The sequence below is a fragment of the Hylaeus volcanicus genome, chromosome 4 (assembly GCF_026283585.1).
Source record: "Hylaeus volcanicus isolate JK05 chromosome 4, UHH_iyHylVolc1.0_haploid, whole genome shotgun sequence".
NCBI classification, from domain to species: domain Eukaryota; kingdom Metazoa; phylum Arthropoda; class Insecta; order Hymenoptera; family Colletidae; genus Hylaeus; species Hylaeus volcanicus.
In genome coordinates, this window is record NC_071979.1 from 10,180,519 (window position 1) to 10,197,565 (window position 17,047).

The 17,047-nt window shown below is 43.9% G+C and overlaps 1 protein-coding gene across 1 annotated transcript; it reads right to left on the reverse strand.

Annotated features, from left to right (window-relative positions):
* Positions 1-11,698: 11,698 nt before the first annotated feature.
* Positions 11,699-14,988, reverse strand: LOC128874822 (trypsin-7-like). The gene is made up of 7 exons (XM_054119915.1): positions 14,670-14,988; positions 14,272-14,378; positions 14,094-14,203; positions 13,839-13,977; positions 13,563-13,676; positions 13,310-13,493; positions 11,699-12,912 (listed from the first exon to the last, which is right to left on the reverse strand). The coding sequence occupies exons 1-7, from the start codon at positions 14,800-14,802 to the stop codon at positions 12,809-12,811; spliced, it is 891 nt and encodes a 296-aa protein (XP_053975890.1). The 5' UTR covers positions 14,803-14,988; the 3' UTR covers positions 11,699-12,808.
* Positions 14,989-17,047: the final 2,059 nt, after the last annotated feature.

Consider the following 17,047-nt stretch of genomic DNA (forward strand, 5'->3'; position numbering starts at 1 on the left):
ATAACAGATTAATTAATCGCAAGATCAATACATTTCTATCGTAGCGCCTTCAGCCAACAAACGTACGGTGCACTTCCGATTCGAGCTCGAGTTGAGGTGAACTTACCAATGCGAAACAATAATTCGTCTATCGTCAATGAAATTAGAGCGATTGGAGCACGCCGCCGGCATCGTATCTCATAATTCAAAGCGTAGTCGATCGCAGATGTTCGACTCGAGTCAGTATTTGTCTCCGGATCGGATTCTGGTGAAATTAGAATCGAAGCGGTATCGTTGAGCAGTTGCTCTCTTGCTCCAATGATACCGTTTCCTTTCCTTCCGATCAGCTCTCATATTCTTCCTCGTCGTTTCCTCGACTCACGGCCGCGTCTTTTTGTCTACCGATTTTCTTCTCCACCAGAGGCTCGCTGTTCGTCACTCCTCTTGTCCTGACGCGGTAAGACCGCCGCGGCGTCCTTTTCTTCCCCGAGCCCAGGAGTGTCAAATATTTGCGGAGCCCGGGGCTCTCCACGATCGTTCTCGAGATTAGACGGGAATGCGGGTGATCAAAAGTTCGTCGTCGAAGCAGAGAAAGGAAAGACGTCGACGAAGGGTGTAGGGAGGGTTTGGAGAGGATAGGGGAGGACGTAATGCTCGGTGCGAGAGCGGATCGGCCTCCAGGCTGGAAGCCGCCCTCGATGCCTCCAGCAGAATCGTTTTGTAATTGATAGGAGTGTTTGTTCGCGTTTGTAAATACCATTCCATTAGCGGTGCCGTGAACATGAACTACATGAACTTCGTTGCACGGCAAAGTTTCGAGCTCCTTCGATTGTCGACGTGGCTACCACCGCCACACACGAGAGATCGGAAGTGAGAGAAATTGAAAACCTCCGTCGTCTCTACCTTCTCGCCTGGTGCCTGTTCTCCGATATTTCTCTACTTACTCTTCCGCGTCTTCTTCTTGGTCTCACCGTTCGATTTTTCATCTATATCGTTGAGAGGGTTATTGACGGGTTGCAAGATGGTTAGATACCGGAAGTATCGAGCAAAATGATGGAACACAATGGCAGTGTTTTCCAAAAAAAATGTCGACAACTTTTATTAATTCGCTCCTCTCTGAAACTCTCACCTGTTCGTCTTCGTTTCATTCGTTCGTCGTATGATTTATCTCACCGTCCCGGAAACGCGATCGCCCGTAGCTGCGAGTGTACCACGTGGAATTACACGTGCCAGTGAGATTCCTGTGTTAGGGGGGCGTACCAGCAAAATGCACATGCACTAGGACGCACACAATCACATGTCGCCGCCCCCGATGCCGGGGTAACTCGATGGATTATGCGGCTAATTTCTAAAGTGCTCCGCAGCCTCTCTGAATTATGCGCAGCCAGCCTTAGCACCCCGACAGTAGACCGATCGATTAATATCGGTCGTAAGGTTACCTCTGTCTGTGCTGCTCATCCTGCCACGCTCAACCTTATCGGCCATGGCCTACGATTTGTCAGAATGACGCATACGTTCGCGCATTGCACCGGAAATTCTCCAGGAACGGTCTCTCCTCGGGTCAATTCCGGTTTAAGGAGCAGACTGCGACCCCTGATTTGCATAACAGGACCGATTTACACCCGAAACCGTAATGATTTCCAGGCCTGGGCATTTGCGGAGTCTTGGATGAGTTCAATTATTTTCGTGAATTTTGTTACTTACAATTGGTGTGCAAAAAATACACGCGGATGCTTTATATTGTAAGGCTTGACTAATTAAAAATTAGAAAGGTGAAGCAATTATCTCGTCTCGAATCGGAGACTGGATCTTCCAGAAATTTTCTCTATTCTCGAAGAATGCGAAAAGAGTTACCTGCCGTGCAACGATTTCGCTGACTCGATTATCCGTCGGATGGCATTCGATGTATACAGAATTCCGTCGAAACAAAGGTTTTACAAGCGAACGTGGGATTCGCTGTAAAATCTCGCTTCCGTCGCGGTTGAGAGAGAAGAATACGCAAGTGGAATTTTTTCGTTTTTCCTTTTGCGAAAGTCCGCGATAGAAAGCGACCGGAACGACGTCTCGCTGAGTGATCAGTCGTAAAATTCGAGGCGGGATGACGTTCTCGCTTGAGCTGCTTCGAAATTGCTAGAATAAAATCGCTCATTCGTTTCAGCGGAGGTGTGAAAATCCGACCGGCGATGATTCGGGGGCGTCGACGAAATAAAAGTATCCATCTTTGTTTATGGCTCTTCTTCTTCTATTTATCGATTGTTATTCCCCTTTGGTCGGTTACGTCAAATTCCCGTGATGTTGTTGCTAATCTGAGATTCGGGATTCGAAAGAAGAATTCAACCCATTGCGTCGGAACACACCAAAGTCGAGTATCGTAAATGGAATGGTCGATGTTTCACCGTGTTCCGCGACAGACGTCTCTTTATAAATACCCATTTAATTGCATGAAGTGTCTGGTTGAAGGATTGTTGTTGATTGACCGCTGCCTACTCGGAATCATGGTTAAATCGTCGTTTCCGTGGATCGTCCGCGAGCAGAGGCGACACGAACGCGGTCCGAGCGAAACCTACACCCTGCCACATAACGAACCCCGCAATATTTGTCCTGGCAATGAGTAATTAAAATGCAAATTACGAGTCGTGAGTAAATATGTTTTCACGAGTCGTGCCAAATGCAGCCGCGATCGCTGGGTTTACCCTTTCAGCGAGACCCGATAACGACGTCGTTTGGGGTGTTTTCAAGCCAGACATGGGAAAACGTTGGCTCGTTTTCGCGTAACAATTAAACGAGAGATTCTCACGCTTGTGTTTTTTCACCCATTTCCTCCAAAACGCTGGCGTTATTAATTTTAAATCCATCCACGCTCGGGTCCAGGGATTATAAGCTATTCAACGTTTAAGGGGCAGTAATACGTTTATAGGTTCGCATTGTAAATTATGCGTTTGCCGATATCAGTTTACAAAGGCGAGACGTTACGATGAATGTGCATTCTATATTCGAATTGCCATGGTACGTTGTAGACATTGCGGGACAGTAAATATATTATTGTCGCTTAAATGTTGAATTGCTCGTAACTTCCCGTTATTGCGTGGATCCGAAAATGATAACGTCTGCGTATAATTCGTGGGACTGCGCGCACTTGGATATCATTAGTTGCAAGAAGTTGACAATTTATTTATTTTGTTACAAAGCGTAGTCGATTGCACATCGAGAGGCGTGGTGGCAGTGTTTACAAATGCAGAGTATCGTTCTCAGAATACGTAAACCCAGTAACGATCCGTGAATTCTTATTCCGTAGCTTACAGTCAATTCGCTCTTTCTCTTTCCCATTTACCGGGCCCCTATTCCACGGTTTGTCCTGTGTCTTCGCCCTTTCGCAGCCTCCTTGTCTGTTTTCGCGCGAGGCAACCCATTTTACGGTCTCCGACGCCTGCAACTCACAGCATTACAGAGCGTGGTAATTACTGCGGTTCTGATTACGCTGAGTACCGAAGGGAGATAATTGCGCGCGACGTATCCGCCGTCGCGACCTACTCACCACCGCGAAAATAACGTCACGGGTACCTCTTTCTTGCCGAATCTCATATACCGGAAGCTTTTACAACAAAACTGACCGAACGCTATTTACTCAGCTGACGAAACTGTGTATTCGCGAGTCTTCGGCTCTGTTTCTCTTGCGGTAGATCTGTGAGTAATTTTTAGATCCTGTTCTTCAGTTTCGCGCGACTTTATGGGAGAGCTTTCAACTCAGCTGTAGATAGGATTTTTGACTCTTCTGCAGCTAGAATTCTTGAAGTTGAGACTCTCCGAAGGGATGAGCTGTGTCCTTTTTGGAGAAACGTTTGGACGTTTCGCCAACATTGCAGTAGTTCTCGACAACTCTGATAACGCGGCGACAAATAACACTTACGTAAACAAGCGAAGAAATTATGAAACAATAATTATCAGAAATCATACTATTTACGATTTTCAGTCTATGGTCCGCTTAACTATTCTACTTGAACTTGGACTGCTTCAATTTATTTGCTCATTAATCAATATCCAATATTCGATATCCAAATTCGATTGCCAATTAGTACGAGTGCATCAATATCCAGGAATTATTTTCACGAATTCGTTTATATATCCATTCTTCCCATCCGTTTTCTCTTTCCTTCGCGCTCGACTGAGCAATAGCTGAACAGTAATTTTACTCGCGTATCTCCGAGAGTCGTTTGTTTCCTGCTTTTCTGCATATTTCCTCTTTAAAGTGGTTTCTCAGTTATATTTTTGATACTAGGTGCAATTTCAAGTACCATGTTGGTCACGGTTGAAATTCATTTGGCACCTGGTAATAGAAAACCGGGACGCAAGTTCTGAACTCGGACCTTATCGAGAGGAGACCAGTTGACCGGATGCGAGAACGGGTTCGTGGCTAGCCATCCGGTTCCGTGAGGTTAGGGTCAACCTGCTGGTTGCCTCCCAGAGGCCTTGTACTCGGAAATAGAGTGCGGTATATACAGTGCGCGCTGTAACTCTTGCGAGAATTGCCCGCGGTGGTATAAATTGATAACCCCTTACAGGCCACTTACATTTTAACAATGGGATTATCATCAGGTTCTCTGATGCATCTTCTTCTTGTCAATTTTAATTAAGGGGATGTCTGGCAACTGTGGAGTACATATACATGGATTCTGTGACAACCCTCTGGTCTTCGTAAAACAACGTTTTCAGTCAAAACTTTGCTGAAGTATTAAAAAAACTATAGCACTCTACACGCTACAGCACAAGAAATATCATATTTACTTACGCACGAATCGGTTTCTGAATAGTGTTTCAAGGAATACGCCAAGAAATACTGGCTAGCTCATATACCAAACTGCCCATAAAAGTCTAAATTCCGTAGCACGTAAAGTTTAAACGCGAAAATTATTCAGGTCTCTGCGAATATATTTAGTTAACGACTGCTCTGTTGACTACCTCAAGGCACTAACTACTTAACTTGAGACATTAACTCTTTATACACCGAAAGAGAGTTACTCGATACTGTCTAGGAAAGTGCATTTTCGATACTCGGTATTCAAACTTTGATTCAAACGAGCGATGACTCTGGCATCGAAGTTTCATTTATTCCGTTGAGCATCGCGTTCGTCGAAGTTGGTATCGATTCAGGATATCTCTATCTTCTATTTCAGCATCAAGTGTAATAGTAATATTCGGATTTATGATTAATTTTATATCTTGATTCTATTTCTGATATCGCCACGATTCTCAAATATTATTTTATTTTCAATCTCATTGGGACTGTAAAATTATCATTCTTTTATTTTAACCTTTCATTTATAATTGGAGACTTTTCCACAGGCGAGCCTGTTACATTTATACGCGTGTTCCATTTATGATCCACTTTTTTAATTCCGTTCCCGCAGAACTGGTGCAGCAACTTTTTTTATCGCGCAGCTTGTTTCGCCTCATCTAACAACTGAAAGTGTCATCCTCGCGAAAGTTTTTTCAATTCGGATGGATATTATCAACGAGTTAAACTGGGAATTACTGCCCCATTTACTGCTGTGCTCGCCAGAACTCGCTACGTATGACATTCATTTGTTTGCCTTTCATTTGGATCGTTACACGAGGAGAAATAAGCTGCACGTACCGTCTAACTGCGAATGAAAGAATCTATTTTTCGGTCATCCGAGGATGGCTGTCATTTTCTTAAAAATTATTCTGACGCATCACAATCTTTTTCTAAAATATTTCCAGAAATAAACTCGAGAAACGGTAATACTTGATGAACGGTATTTGAAATCCGTTTTGTCCGCTACTCGAGTTCCCCAATTTGCAGTTCAAGCGTAGGAGGCAGTTTGAACTTGGTGTTTACCGTACGCAAGGCGTTTTAATTCCATCGTTTGACTGCACGGAGCTAACAATAAGTTAATTTCGTGTCCATTTGCGTCGCGCGAGAATTCCACGCGCCGCGTCGCGTCGCGTCGTGTTGTCGCGTGAGGAATTCCGTATTAAAAGTTTACCTCGTCATTACGACCAGCCGCTTACGAGAAAGAGCAGGAATTTCGTAATGCGACCACGCTACCAGGAATTCGGCAGTTACGTATGATACCTACCGCATCCATGCCGCCTCGTTGTCGCCGTACTGTAAGCTGGACCATTGGACGACGAAAACGTGGTCTCTTCTTTGTACATACTCTCGCGATAACGTCAGGTCTTGCGGTTCCAAGAATCAGGGCTGAGAATTCCTCCAATAATCGAGGTTTCAGTAGCAATCAAGGTACCTGCAATAATCGAGGTAACCAATAGTACGGCCCACTTAAAAGATAAAAGATAAAAGAGTAGATTTAATGTAAATGTCTTCATCCCCCAAGGAGGGGTTCCTGACACTCTTCTCGCGTCCCTACAATATCCATTGTCACTACTACCAGTTGCTTGCATCCTCTAACTTCTCTGGTCGCCAAGAGACCATTCCTTCTACTTGTCAGCACGATGCAACAAACGGGTCTTTCGCCCTGCAATACCGTGGAATCGCAATAATCAGGATTCCACTGTAGTCGATTTTAATAACGATGCTTCGCCGGTGTGCTTGCAACTCGGTTTCATTCACGGTTCGCCTGCAATTTGTTCCATTGGACCCGCAAGTTGCAACGTTTAATTGGGAAGATTGCTTTCCCTTTTATTCCCTCGTTTTCGAACCCGTGGCGTTACGGTAGCGTCGCTAACTGGCGTTTTCTCGTTGAATCGTATTTGCGCTGTTAATCCTGGAACGTTAAGCTATCGTTAAAAATACGACGGGGATTCGCAGTCGCACGCAGGGAAAATTGTTGCGTTCCGTGTGACATGGAACGTTAATTGCAGTCGAGAAAAAGACTGTTTGAATACTAGTTTTGATTTTTAAGGGGTACGACGATCCTCCTAAATTACGGTAAACTTGGAATAAATAAAACTATAAAAGTGACAAACATAGAAGTACTCTTTCTATCGAGATTAGGAGATACGTGTAAGACTGTAATACGCTGAAAGTTGAATCTTTCGGTGTTGTCGTGCGAATTTTAGAAAACTTTCGCCGTCTCGATAGTGTAACGCATATGCGCCAGAGAGTGCGCGAGGCGAAGACACAAAAGAAGATTGCCCCAGGGACCGATGTAACGAAGGCCGTTGTATTTACAATAACGTATTGTTTTAAAGCAACGCGCTGGCAGCTGTATTCTTACGCTAGTCGCTGTAATCATCTATGATGTAAACAAGCTAACAGACTCATTGAGCTCTCGCGAGGTCGAAGCGATGCAGCAACTCTTTTCTTACGTGACAATCGCCCGAGCCTGCTCATAGCGTTGGACATTGTTTCTTTTCACAGAAAATTAAACAATTAGTCGAGAAATTAGCGTGCTTGCAGAGATTTGTAGTGACGAGTATGGCTTCGGATTAGCAACAATGTTTTTTCAGCTGACGGACGTTATGCCAGCGTCAAATGCAACCTATTCTAACGCATCGTCGAGTCGTTCTTCGAAACGTTAAATGTTAGGCAAATTCAAATGGATTCGTTGGCAAGAGCAGAGACTAGGATAATGCTTATCCCTTGACAAGTTGGTGTAGGACCGTGAGCGACATGCGCGGCTCCCCGTTACGAAAACTGAATTTAAGGGAGTATTTTCAGTTACGAATTACCTTGAAAGTTGACTTCGGATCTTTTCAGCCATTCCGTTCTCGTGTACCGTCGCAGAATTTTACTTACAGCTTTTGTATACCGTCACTAACATTACTGGATCGCGCGGTGCATAAAAGCGAGTCGTTGGAAAACGCTCGCGCAAGTACGAAAAGGAAAGACGACTGCCTAAGGCTTCCGTGTAACGCGGGTACACATGTTACGGCTTTTTGTTTCGTCATTGTTTTCTCCGAACTTTTCGTCTGCTTCTGCGAGCACCGCGACCGTAGACTTACTATTTCCCTCGGCGCAAATCTTTTCACCTGAGGAGCGACACGTCTCCACCTCTTTTCTACCTTTGGCGTTTCGTTCGCGCCTTCTCCCTTCTTCTTCTGATTTATCGTTTCGTCGTGTGACTCTTATAAGTCACTTTGAACGGACATGGAAAGTTTGTCGCATGTTTCACCCCCCCTGCCTCCTTCCATGAGTGAAAACGATGTATTCGTGAACGTATCGTTTCCATTTTGCTCGAAATGAATTAACGACTGTTCGATGGTTCTTTCCTCGTGCTCAGGTTGGCTCGGATAATGTTTCTAACAAAGATTACTGGAGCAATGGGCTTTGTTTCCTTGTTTCGAAACACAGAAACTCCCTGGCAGTAGAATGACTCGAGGTTTCCGCGGACACTTGAGCCAATTGCATGCTGCGATTCGTGCCAAGCTACTTACGTTTCCTGTCGCGTTAATGGAACTCTTTAGCCGAAGGTGGACCATGGTTGACGGACCCTAAACTTTATATTTCTCATGGAGGAATCCCGCGTCATATTTCCGGGAGCTAAGTAGGAGGAATAGCGCGACGGGACGAAATGGAATCCCGTCTGTGGGCTCGTCACGCGCGACAGGAGCCATCAAACGGCTCGGTTTTGCGAAGATCTTCGAGCCGGAACGGGAGGAGACAGACTGCTGGGATTATTTGCACATCATGCCGTCGAGGGAGCTTTCCTGGAATCCTCCGCGATCGCATACATCAATCGCGGAATCCGAAATTTTGTGGGCGGTTGGGATCGCTGCTTAACGGGCGCGTAATGTTCCTCTATACTGTTTGTACACTGGTACTACGAGGATATCGATCGGGGCGTGATGAGATGCTGGAATATCTCGTGTTTAATTCGTTGTTTCTTTTCTTGTTCGATGACGATTGTACGACGTACAATATTTATCGCTCGCTTACACAGGGGAAACAATTCCGACGTCCTTTCTTCGTCGGTGACCGTTTCACGAAATTTCCATCCGTGAATCCGATATCGTGTTTTCCGCTCCCCGATACGAATATTAAGAACCGATACCTGAAACATTATGCGCAAGGTCGACGGATTGAAAATATATTGCTCGCTCCGGGTTTACATGTTGCCTAGCTGCTTTTCATACTACATTAGGATTCAACCTTTTCTCGATAGATTTGAAACGTGTTCCGATACGAGGGAATCCATCGACGTATCCGCCACGCGTCCGTCTCTCTGTTTTAATACCGTGCTTATGATTTATGCATCGAGATACATATTTCAACGAATTCCTTCGTCGCATTAACGTTGACATTGATCCCAGCGACGGAACGTTTCTCGATTTGCTACGTCGGAGAATTATATGCCAGGATTCGTATGCAGGCAGATTTTAGAAACTGAACAGCTGCGTCAAGCGACGGTTTTACGTTTCACAAAAATCTCTAAATTTCATGAGATCTTATCTTCTTTGAGAGGAGAACAGGATATTGAGAAAACAAAATTTTCAATCGAAAATAGAAATTAGATAAACAGATAGAAGAATAGATATTTGGATGTGAATCGATGAAAAATACAGTACAATAAGAATTCGACGAAATAAAATACAATAAATAAAAGAGCGTCGGACATAAATGATTAACGATTTAAACCATAAAAGAATTTTATAACTCCGTGATTCGGAACGAAGCAAAACGACCAGGAAGAGAGTCTATTACTCGAGAAGTCGGGGATCCATCTTGGCAGCGGAAAACCGTGAAACCTCCGGGTAATTCGATCCACTTACCGTATTACAAAAGCCAACTTGCTAACTCGCCTTTGAGAAGTTACGTAGTTAAACACTTAATCGTATTTCTATAAATATTCAAGCCGTGGCGGACGGTTTCGTCTGCTCGATTGCTTCCGTTTCCGGCTGTCGAGGATCGTTCTCGTCCTTGTCCGAATTAATCGTAAAGTGGGCCGCGAGTACGACCAGGAGAGAAACGGTTCCAGGATCCAAGCACGCCACCGCGACGCAAACAGCCTTAGAGTCCTTAGAAAGAAACGAAGGGTAGGTAATCTTAAGTAATGGGGCCCATTCGTCAGTTGTTAAATTTTACAGTGCTGCGGGGACAAATGGTCGGCAAAGGATGAAGTTGCAAATCAGGAATTTGTCACGGAGCGACCGCCCTTTTAAACGAATGCCCTCCCCACTTTCAGAAGTCGCGGGCATTTCGTCTGATAACGCTTTTAAATTTTCGTTAGCGTTGCCGGCGCGAGACGGCGACCCCTTAAACGACGTAAAGTAAGAGAAACGGTCACACGAAGGAGAAACACCGTAGACATCCTACGCTCTATTCAGCAACTCGGTACATTTATATTGCTCGTTCCGACGGAACCTTCGCAAATCTCGAATAGACCGTGGTTGTACGAGATGTGAAATCATGGTGGCACTGGATTTTCGTGGAAATAACAGGAGATCTCGCGTGTAGCTTCCAGCGTATTATAGCACACTGATGTTAGCGATTGACGCTACTTGGGATGGAAATAAAAATCGCACGAAAGCTGTGCAGCGAAGGTGGCAGAAGAATTGGTTTCATTTATTGCTAGACCATGATTTTCTCGTTACCGGATGGCAAACGATATTTACAGAGTCCAAGTGAGTCTAGCAGAAAATATTGGTACAATCTCGAGCGTGTACCCGAGTCCAGCCAGAGTCCGAACTCTTTTATTTCTTCGTTTGAAACAACGCCATCGTAGCGGACCAGTTACACCATGTGCGTGTACAGAGGTGTGTTGTGCAGGCGCTCGTTCATTCGTTTTATATTATTAAGTTTCTAACGCACTGAAAAGAGCGGGCGGAATGTGTTCCAAGTCCTGGGATAACCGTGAGCTTTCGCGGCGACGCTAATATTGCCGAGGATCTTGCCAAATAGTCGCAATAAGCATCCCAATGTCGGTGGCTTCTTGCGACACCGCATTCTGATATGTTCCAGCCGACTGGGAAGGGTGGCGCGCAACCTGTTTCCTCGGGGTGATTATCAACCCTTCTCCGCCCTAGGGGTTAATCGTAGCCGCCGCGAGAAGAAATTTTGGCCCCGTTGCCCGTAGAGAAACTTCTTTTCCTCTGTCGTGGACTCGCGATAATGCTGGCTCGTTCTGCCCATTTTCTTCCATGTTTTCCGCTATCTTTTCGTTCGGTCTTAACGCGAGATTTCTTTATTCGGTGAGCAAACTTGTCTTGTTTGCGTGCTATTTTTGGTAGACGAAGCAACCCTTCTGTTAGCTATAATTTCATCTTTAAATATATCTCAAAAGCGTTCGTTTCAAGGATGAGAAATGAAATTGAATTTATTTAGTTTACTAAATCTTACGATTACCAAACGTTATCGCTGGAGCACAAGACTGTATCATGATTCCTGAATATTCAATTTATGCATTCTTCAACGTTTCCGTGAATTATCGTTTTGTCAGGCTAGAATGGATAACGTCTTGCAGCGTAGATAACGTGTATTTCGGCGATTATATTCGAGGCAACGCGCAAATCTTACGGTGCACGGAAATGGCAAAACGAGCTGGCAGTTAGCAACGTTTCTATACATTCTCTCTGCGCGCTAACGGCTGCGTAATACACGTTACGACATTAGGACGTAATAACTTTGTCGCAGTAGTCGGAACGACATTACCGGTGCATTAAGGTTAACTCAATATCGAGAGTCTCTCATCTTTGACATCTTTGCGCATCCGCGTCTCGACGCGATATTCGACCGTCTCCTTTGTTCTATTCCATCCCTCGAGGCGGAAATAACGAAACGAGCTCCGGTGAATCGCGGTCCGTAAACGCGTGTCACTGTCGGAAAGTTTATCAAATCGCAGCCATGTTTCTTTGGATTGATCCAATGGTTGGTTGGGAACACGATTAGAATCGGACTATTAAATGAAACGATTCGACTCGCAACTGGTTGATATAAACGTATACAGTTCCTTCGAATCCCCTCCTTCGAAGACTTAATTCGAAATATGAAAACAGTTTCTATGTCAAATAATAGACTTTGATTTCTTTTTTTCTGACTATAGCGACCCATTCACACCATGCTTAATTGTGCTACGTGTTCGTCGCTCCTTCAACGAGTCCGTTAATTGAACTGTCGCTTGAGTTGTACCGAAAAAGAAGCAACACGGCGATCGCGTGTTAATTCATTTCTGCTACACGCGTGTGTCTGTATCCCGTGAGCGAGTATAGACCGCAACGCAACGAAATAAAAATAACAGTCGAATGGAGGACGGCGCGAGGAGCCAGTGACAGAAAAGTTATTGGATCGCGTCTGCGGTTTAATAGGATTATTGCAATGGCCAGTCGAAAGCTATCAGCTCACGGAGCGACGTCTCGAGGAGCCTCGAAATTAAACATTTTCTCTCAACGCCTTTCCCACGTCGCTCGTCGAAGCACTTCCTCCCTCCCTGGCTTATACGGATTTCTATCAGTTTCCCTCGTCGAAAAGGTATCATCGGGCCATCGACATTTTCGTTGTGTACATTTTGCAGCACTCCACGACCAGCTCCTCGTGTTACGGAAAGTCGGGAAGTCCTATCTTTTGCGTCGTTCCCTTTTGTAAATATAACTCTACCATTCGATGTTGTAATATTTACAAATTTAATTAGGTTCGTTAAATGTTCCGATTACACGTTTGGGTAGTCTCTGGTACATATTTTTATAGTTAAAGAAGAAAAAAAACTCACAATTTAATTGTATTGCTAATAACTTCTACGTTCTTAGTTTTATTTTATTTTATACAATAAGTTAGGAACCATATAATAAGGAAAAGAATTATGTTACTCCTATAGTGTTATTTCGACGTTGAAAACGATATGAAAGAAGCACTAAATAATTTGTAAACTATCCCACTTGTTCTGGAACGCTTTGTATCACGGTGTTCAGGGGATCAAGCTACACCAGTAACTTTGGTGATCCAGTCGCTGACTTCGGATATAGCTGTATAAGCGGTCGGGTACTCCAACATGCAGGATCGGCTCCACGATGTTACGCCTATGGAGTTATACGAATCGTAGATTAACCACTAACGATCATAGCAATAAGGAATGGTATGTAATTCGTGCTATTAAAATTAGGAATTTGACATAATAACTGCACGTTGCAGTAATTTGCTAATCCTTTCTATTTTCTGGGTTGTTATCGAACATGCAGAGGGCAAGTATTGCTCCCAATTGGAATTTAACTTAATCGAGGATGAGATGTTGTTTCTAAAGAAATTTTAAAAACCAGCGACAAAATTCTCAAAGCTTTTTCTTCGTCTCGGCCGACGAGGGCGGAGTTAATCAGTTTGCAAGAATTCCTCGTACATAATTAATCGACCGACGGGTTTACCTTTGACAGTGTCACCGAATTATTAATGAAAGCCTCGATTAGGATATTAAAAACTTACCGAACAACGTGCCGTTATAAATGAGAGGCGAGCCTGAATCTCCGACGCAGGCGCTAGCGGTGTTTGATAAGGCGCAAAACATTCTGTGCGTTAATAAGTCACCCCCGCTGGCTTCCTGGCAGTCATGGTTATTAATTTTCTGCATCGTGCTGCATAAAAGTTCCTCCGACACGGGACCTAATAACTAGACAGCTCGGTTACAATATTACGCCTGGAGACGTAACGTTCTCGGACGTTTCGACATCGTTCTTACCACGGATGCACCCCAACCGAGCACTTGAACCTTGGCGCCGTCCTCGAGCGCCGAATGGAACTTTGGCAGTTTAATTGGTTGCTTGGTATTGTCGAATTTAATGTTCTCGGAAAGCTAGGCAAATCCAATTATTATTAATTAAATTATTAATTCAAGTCCTTTGTTAACATTTATTTTCAAACACATTTATAAATATTCATTTATAAATATTTTATTCGTTTATCGACAAACACCACTGTACACTTTATCTTCTAGAGAAAACGAATGTAGCGTTACCTCGACGAGACCAACGTCGTAGTCATAATTAATGGCGTTATAAGCGGGATGGATCTCGGTATTTTTAACAGCGTAGATAGCACCGTGCTCGTAATAACTGTTAGAGCCAGCTCTCACGTGAAACTTCCTCACTTGTATTCTGCGAAAAAAAAAAAAATTAAAAAAACGTGGAACAGTGTAAAAAACGTATCGAACCCCGCAGAATCGGTACGCAGGAACTGGTGTCCAGTCGACAATGCGATATATTAATCTTGCCTGAGAGCGCACTGCGCTGACGTTATTATCCACTTTTCCCCGACGATACTGCCGCCACAGAAATGCTCGACTTGGTGGCCGAAAAACGTACCATTGTTCTGCAACGAGACCTGCGGGAGAGGCAACGATTTTCTGAATGCCAAATCGACTGTGAAGATCGATCGCGCGTTGTACTAACCGCAAATGGATATTTCTCTATGGTGGCTTTCTCTCCTCCTATAATCCTGGATTGTGCCGTGCCCGGGGATCGTGCTGACTCCGAAACGATTCTTTCCCGATAATCGCCTGTGCAACATTCAAATCAGACGGAATGTTTAATGCTTTTCGCTCTCCGCGGGCCCATCGACGCGTGTGATTGTCGCGTTTCTTTCTCGTTCGTTAATAACCCCCCGTTTGCCTCACTCTTTACACTAGGGAAACGAGAAGTTAGCCAAGTTAAGTATTCCAAATTGTTGACAACCTCTGATCCCTTTATCGTAACGTTCATTTCGTTTTCGAAAGTGTTGAGTATTACTATGAATGTCTCGTGTAATATTAATTTGCTCTTTCAGTGTCTTAATCAGAAGTATAATTTACCTGGGCTCCGGATGGAACCAGCGTAGACCGCCGTGCAACCGAGTACTACCACCAACAGCAATGAGACGTGCATTTTCATCTTATTGAGGTCACCAAGCGACGTGGACGCTTTATATATTATAAAGTCGCGCATACGTAATTTATGCGTAAACAACACGAACCCGCGATTACTGTCTCTTTCATCCGTTTATCTGGGAACTGCTAATGCCGTTAATGCAGCGACATTAAGGGCTGAATCGTCGCTGTGTTACGGTCGGAAAATGACTTAGGTTGTTGTTAAGATAACGCCGAAAAACAGTAGCTCGTCCGTTTCGCAACTGGTGATAAACTATAGGATCAATTGACATTGAATTTGTAGAATTTTCGACCTGACGTGGTCTTACCGGTACGATGTTGACATAGCTTGATTCTCTGTTTCCAGAAGTCGAAACGTTTCGACGATAATACAGACTTACTCTGTTATAGTAAACAGAGATAGTGAGATTACAGTTGTAACGACTAAAAACAAGTTCAGCGAAATCATCAGGTCGAATTTGTAAACAAATATTTCTCCGTATTCTCACTGCCGTATTTAACTCATCACTGATACAGCGAGATATATCTATAACGAGGAAATTGTGTCGCTCCACCGGTGCTGGTCGCAGTCGAGTACGATTGTAATTACGTAAATGAGTAAAAAAGCCTGTTTAAATATCAATTTCGCATTGAAAATTGTCTCGTTTGTGGATTACTTATTATAAAGTTCATTGACGTGCGCGGAATATCGCGTTAAATCATGCATCAGCGACAACGGCTGCATAGAGTGATTTCATCGTGTTCACTTGTAGCTTCGTTTCAGTCGAAGCGTCGAACTCATTAGCCGGAATATGTGCAAACGCGTATGTATTATCTTTGAAAATAATTTCAATTACCCGTCGTATTGCATCGACGGTGTCACGAAACGAATCGCCAGAGCGAGATAAATATTCCGTCTGTTAAGCGACAGCCGCACGCTCGGACGAAGTAACGCGATATTTATTATTAAATTAACATATATCAGCGCCCCCGTTGGAAATTGCTTGCTGATATCCGACAGGGGGAGAGCATTAAAATATAAATCGATCGCTCGAGATATAACCCAGGGATGTTTTTGTTACTCGTTTTCTGCACTCTATCGTGATTGATAAATCGACGAAATAACGAGGATTCCAATGGTTGTTGTTTTATTTCATTCCACCCAACGCGTTGGATCTTTTCAGGAGGATGGTAGTTTTAGTCTTCGCTCGAAACCAACTATAGTAGCTTGAACTCTTTGAATGCTGTGAACGTCGAGACATAAAGTTTCTTATTTAATTCATGTTTTTTACATGTCTAAAAGTTATCTTTCGTTCTTAAAAATTCCTTTCGCCGGAATGTACTTTGGAGGGACAGATTTGTAATTGTATGGATTACATTGCGTATTGGATTCTTAACCATATTTTTTGTATTCACGTGCATTTTCAGTCGACAAAACGCGTTTAATGTACACATTTTACATATGCGAATATATTAAATATCGTATATAAATTTAGTATTTCTATCAAATCTGCCGAGGTCATAAGATGTTTTGACGAAAGCATTTCGATAACGCCTGGAAGATCGGTCTCGCCGAAGGTAATTCCCAACGAGAATTTCCTTTCCGCGTCAACAACATCTGTAATGAGTCATTAGTGAACGTAGCGGATCAAAAGTCGACACTGTCCGCGCAAACATCGGCCACGTTTCCGTATTAAAAACGATCACAGACGAAAATGCGGTGTAATTTGCAATTACATGGTCCACGTGACACCGTTGGGCCGCTAAACGAACGTCAACCGGGTCGCGCGGACAGTAATTTCGCGACGCTTTATCGTCTGGTACCCTCGATGAGCAAAAATTATCGCAACAATTTTCGTAACTCGCCGGCGTATTTCATTCGGTTGTTTCCAGGGCAGGCGTTCGACCCTATTCATCCGGCGTTTCCGCAGCGGAACTATTTCACGGGATGCTTGCAAGCGCTCGAATTCCCGTAAAACGTGCATTCGTAATCCACCGTAGACGCGAATCCGCGATAAATTTGGATGAACGTCGTTCTCCATTCACCGTAATTTCAATAATCGCGCGATACGACGTACAGGCCTCGATACGCATCTATATATGTGTGTGTGCTTTTTTTTTATCAGGGATCGCGTTGTCGTGGCCGACTTACCGGTCGATCATACTCCGCGATAAAGCAAATCGCGTTATTTTTCTTGCGCAATCGGTATCTTGTTCGAGTTTTGAGAATGGAACACTTTCTCGCTCGAAAATATAGGCTCTTTGATATCTCTAAAATATCTTAAATCGTCCACGTTTAGTTGTCCGCTAACTCGTTTTGCTTT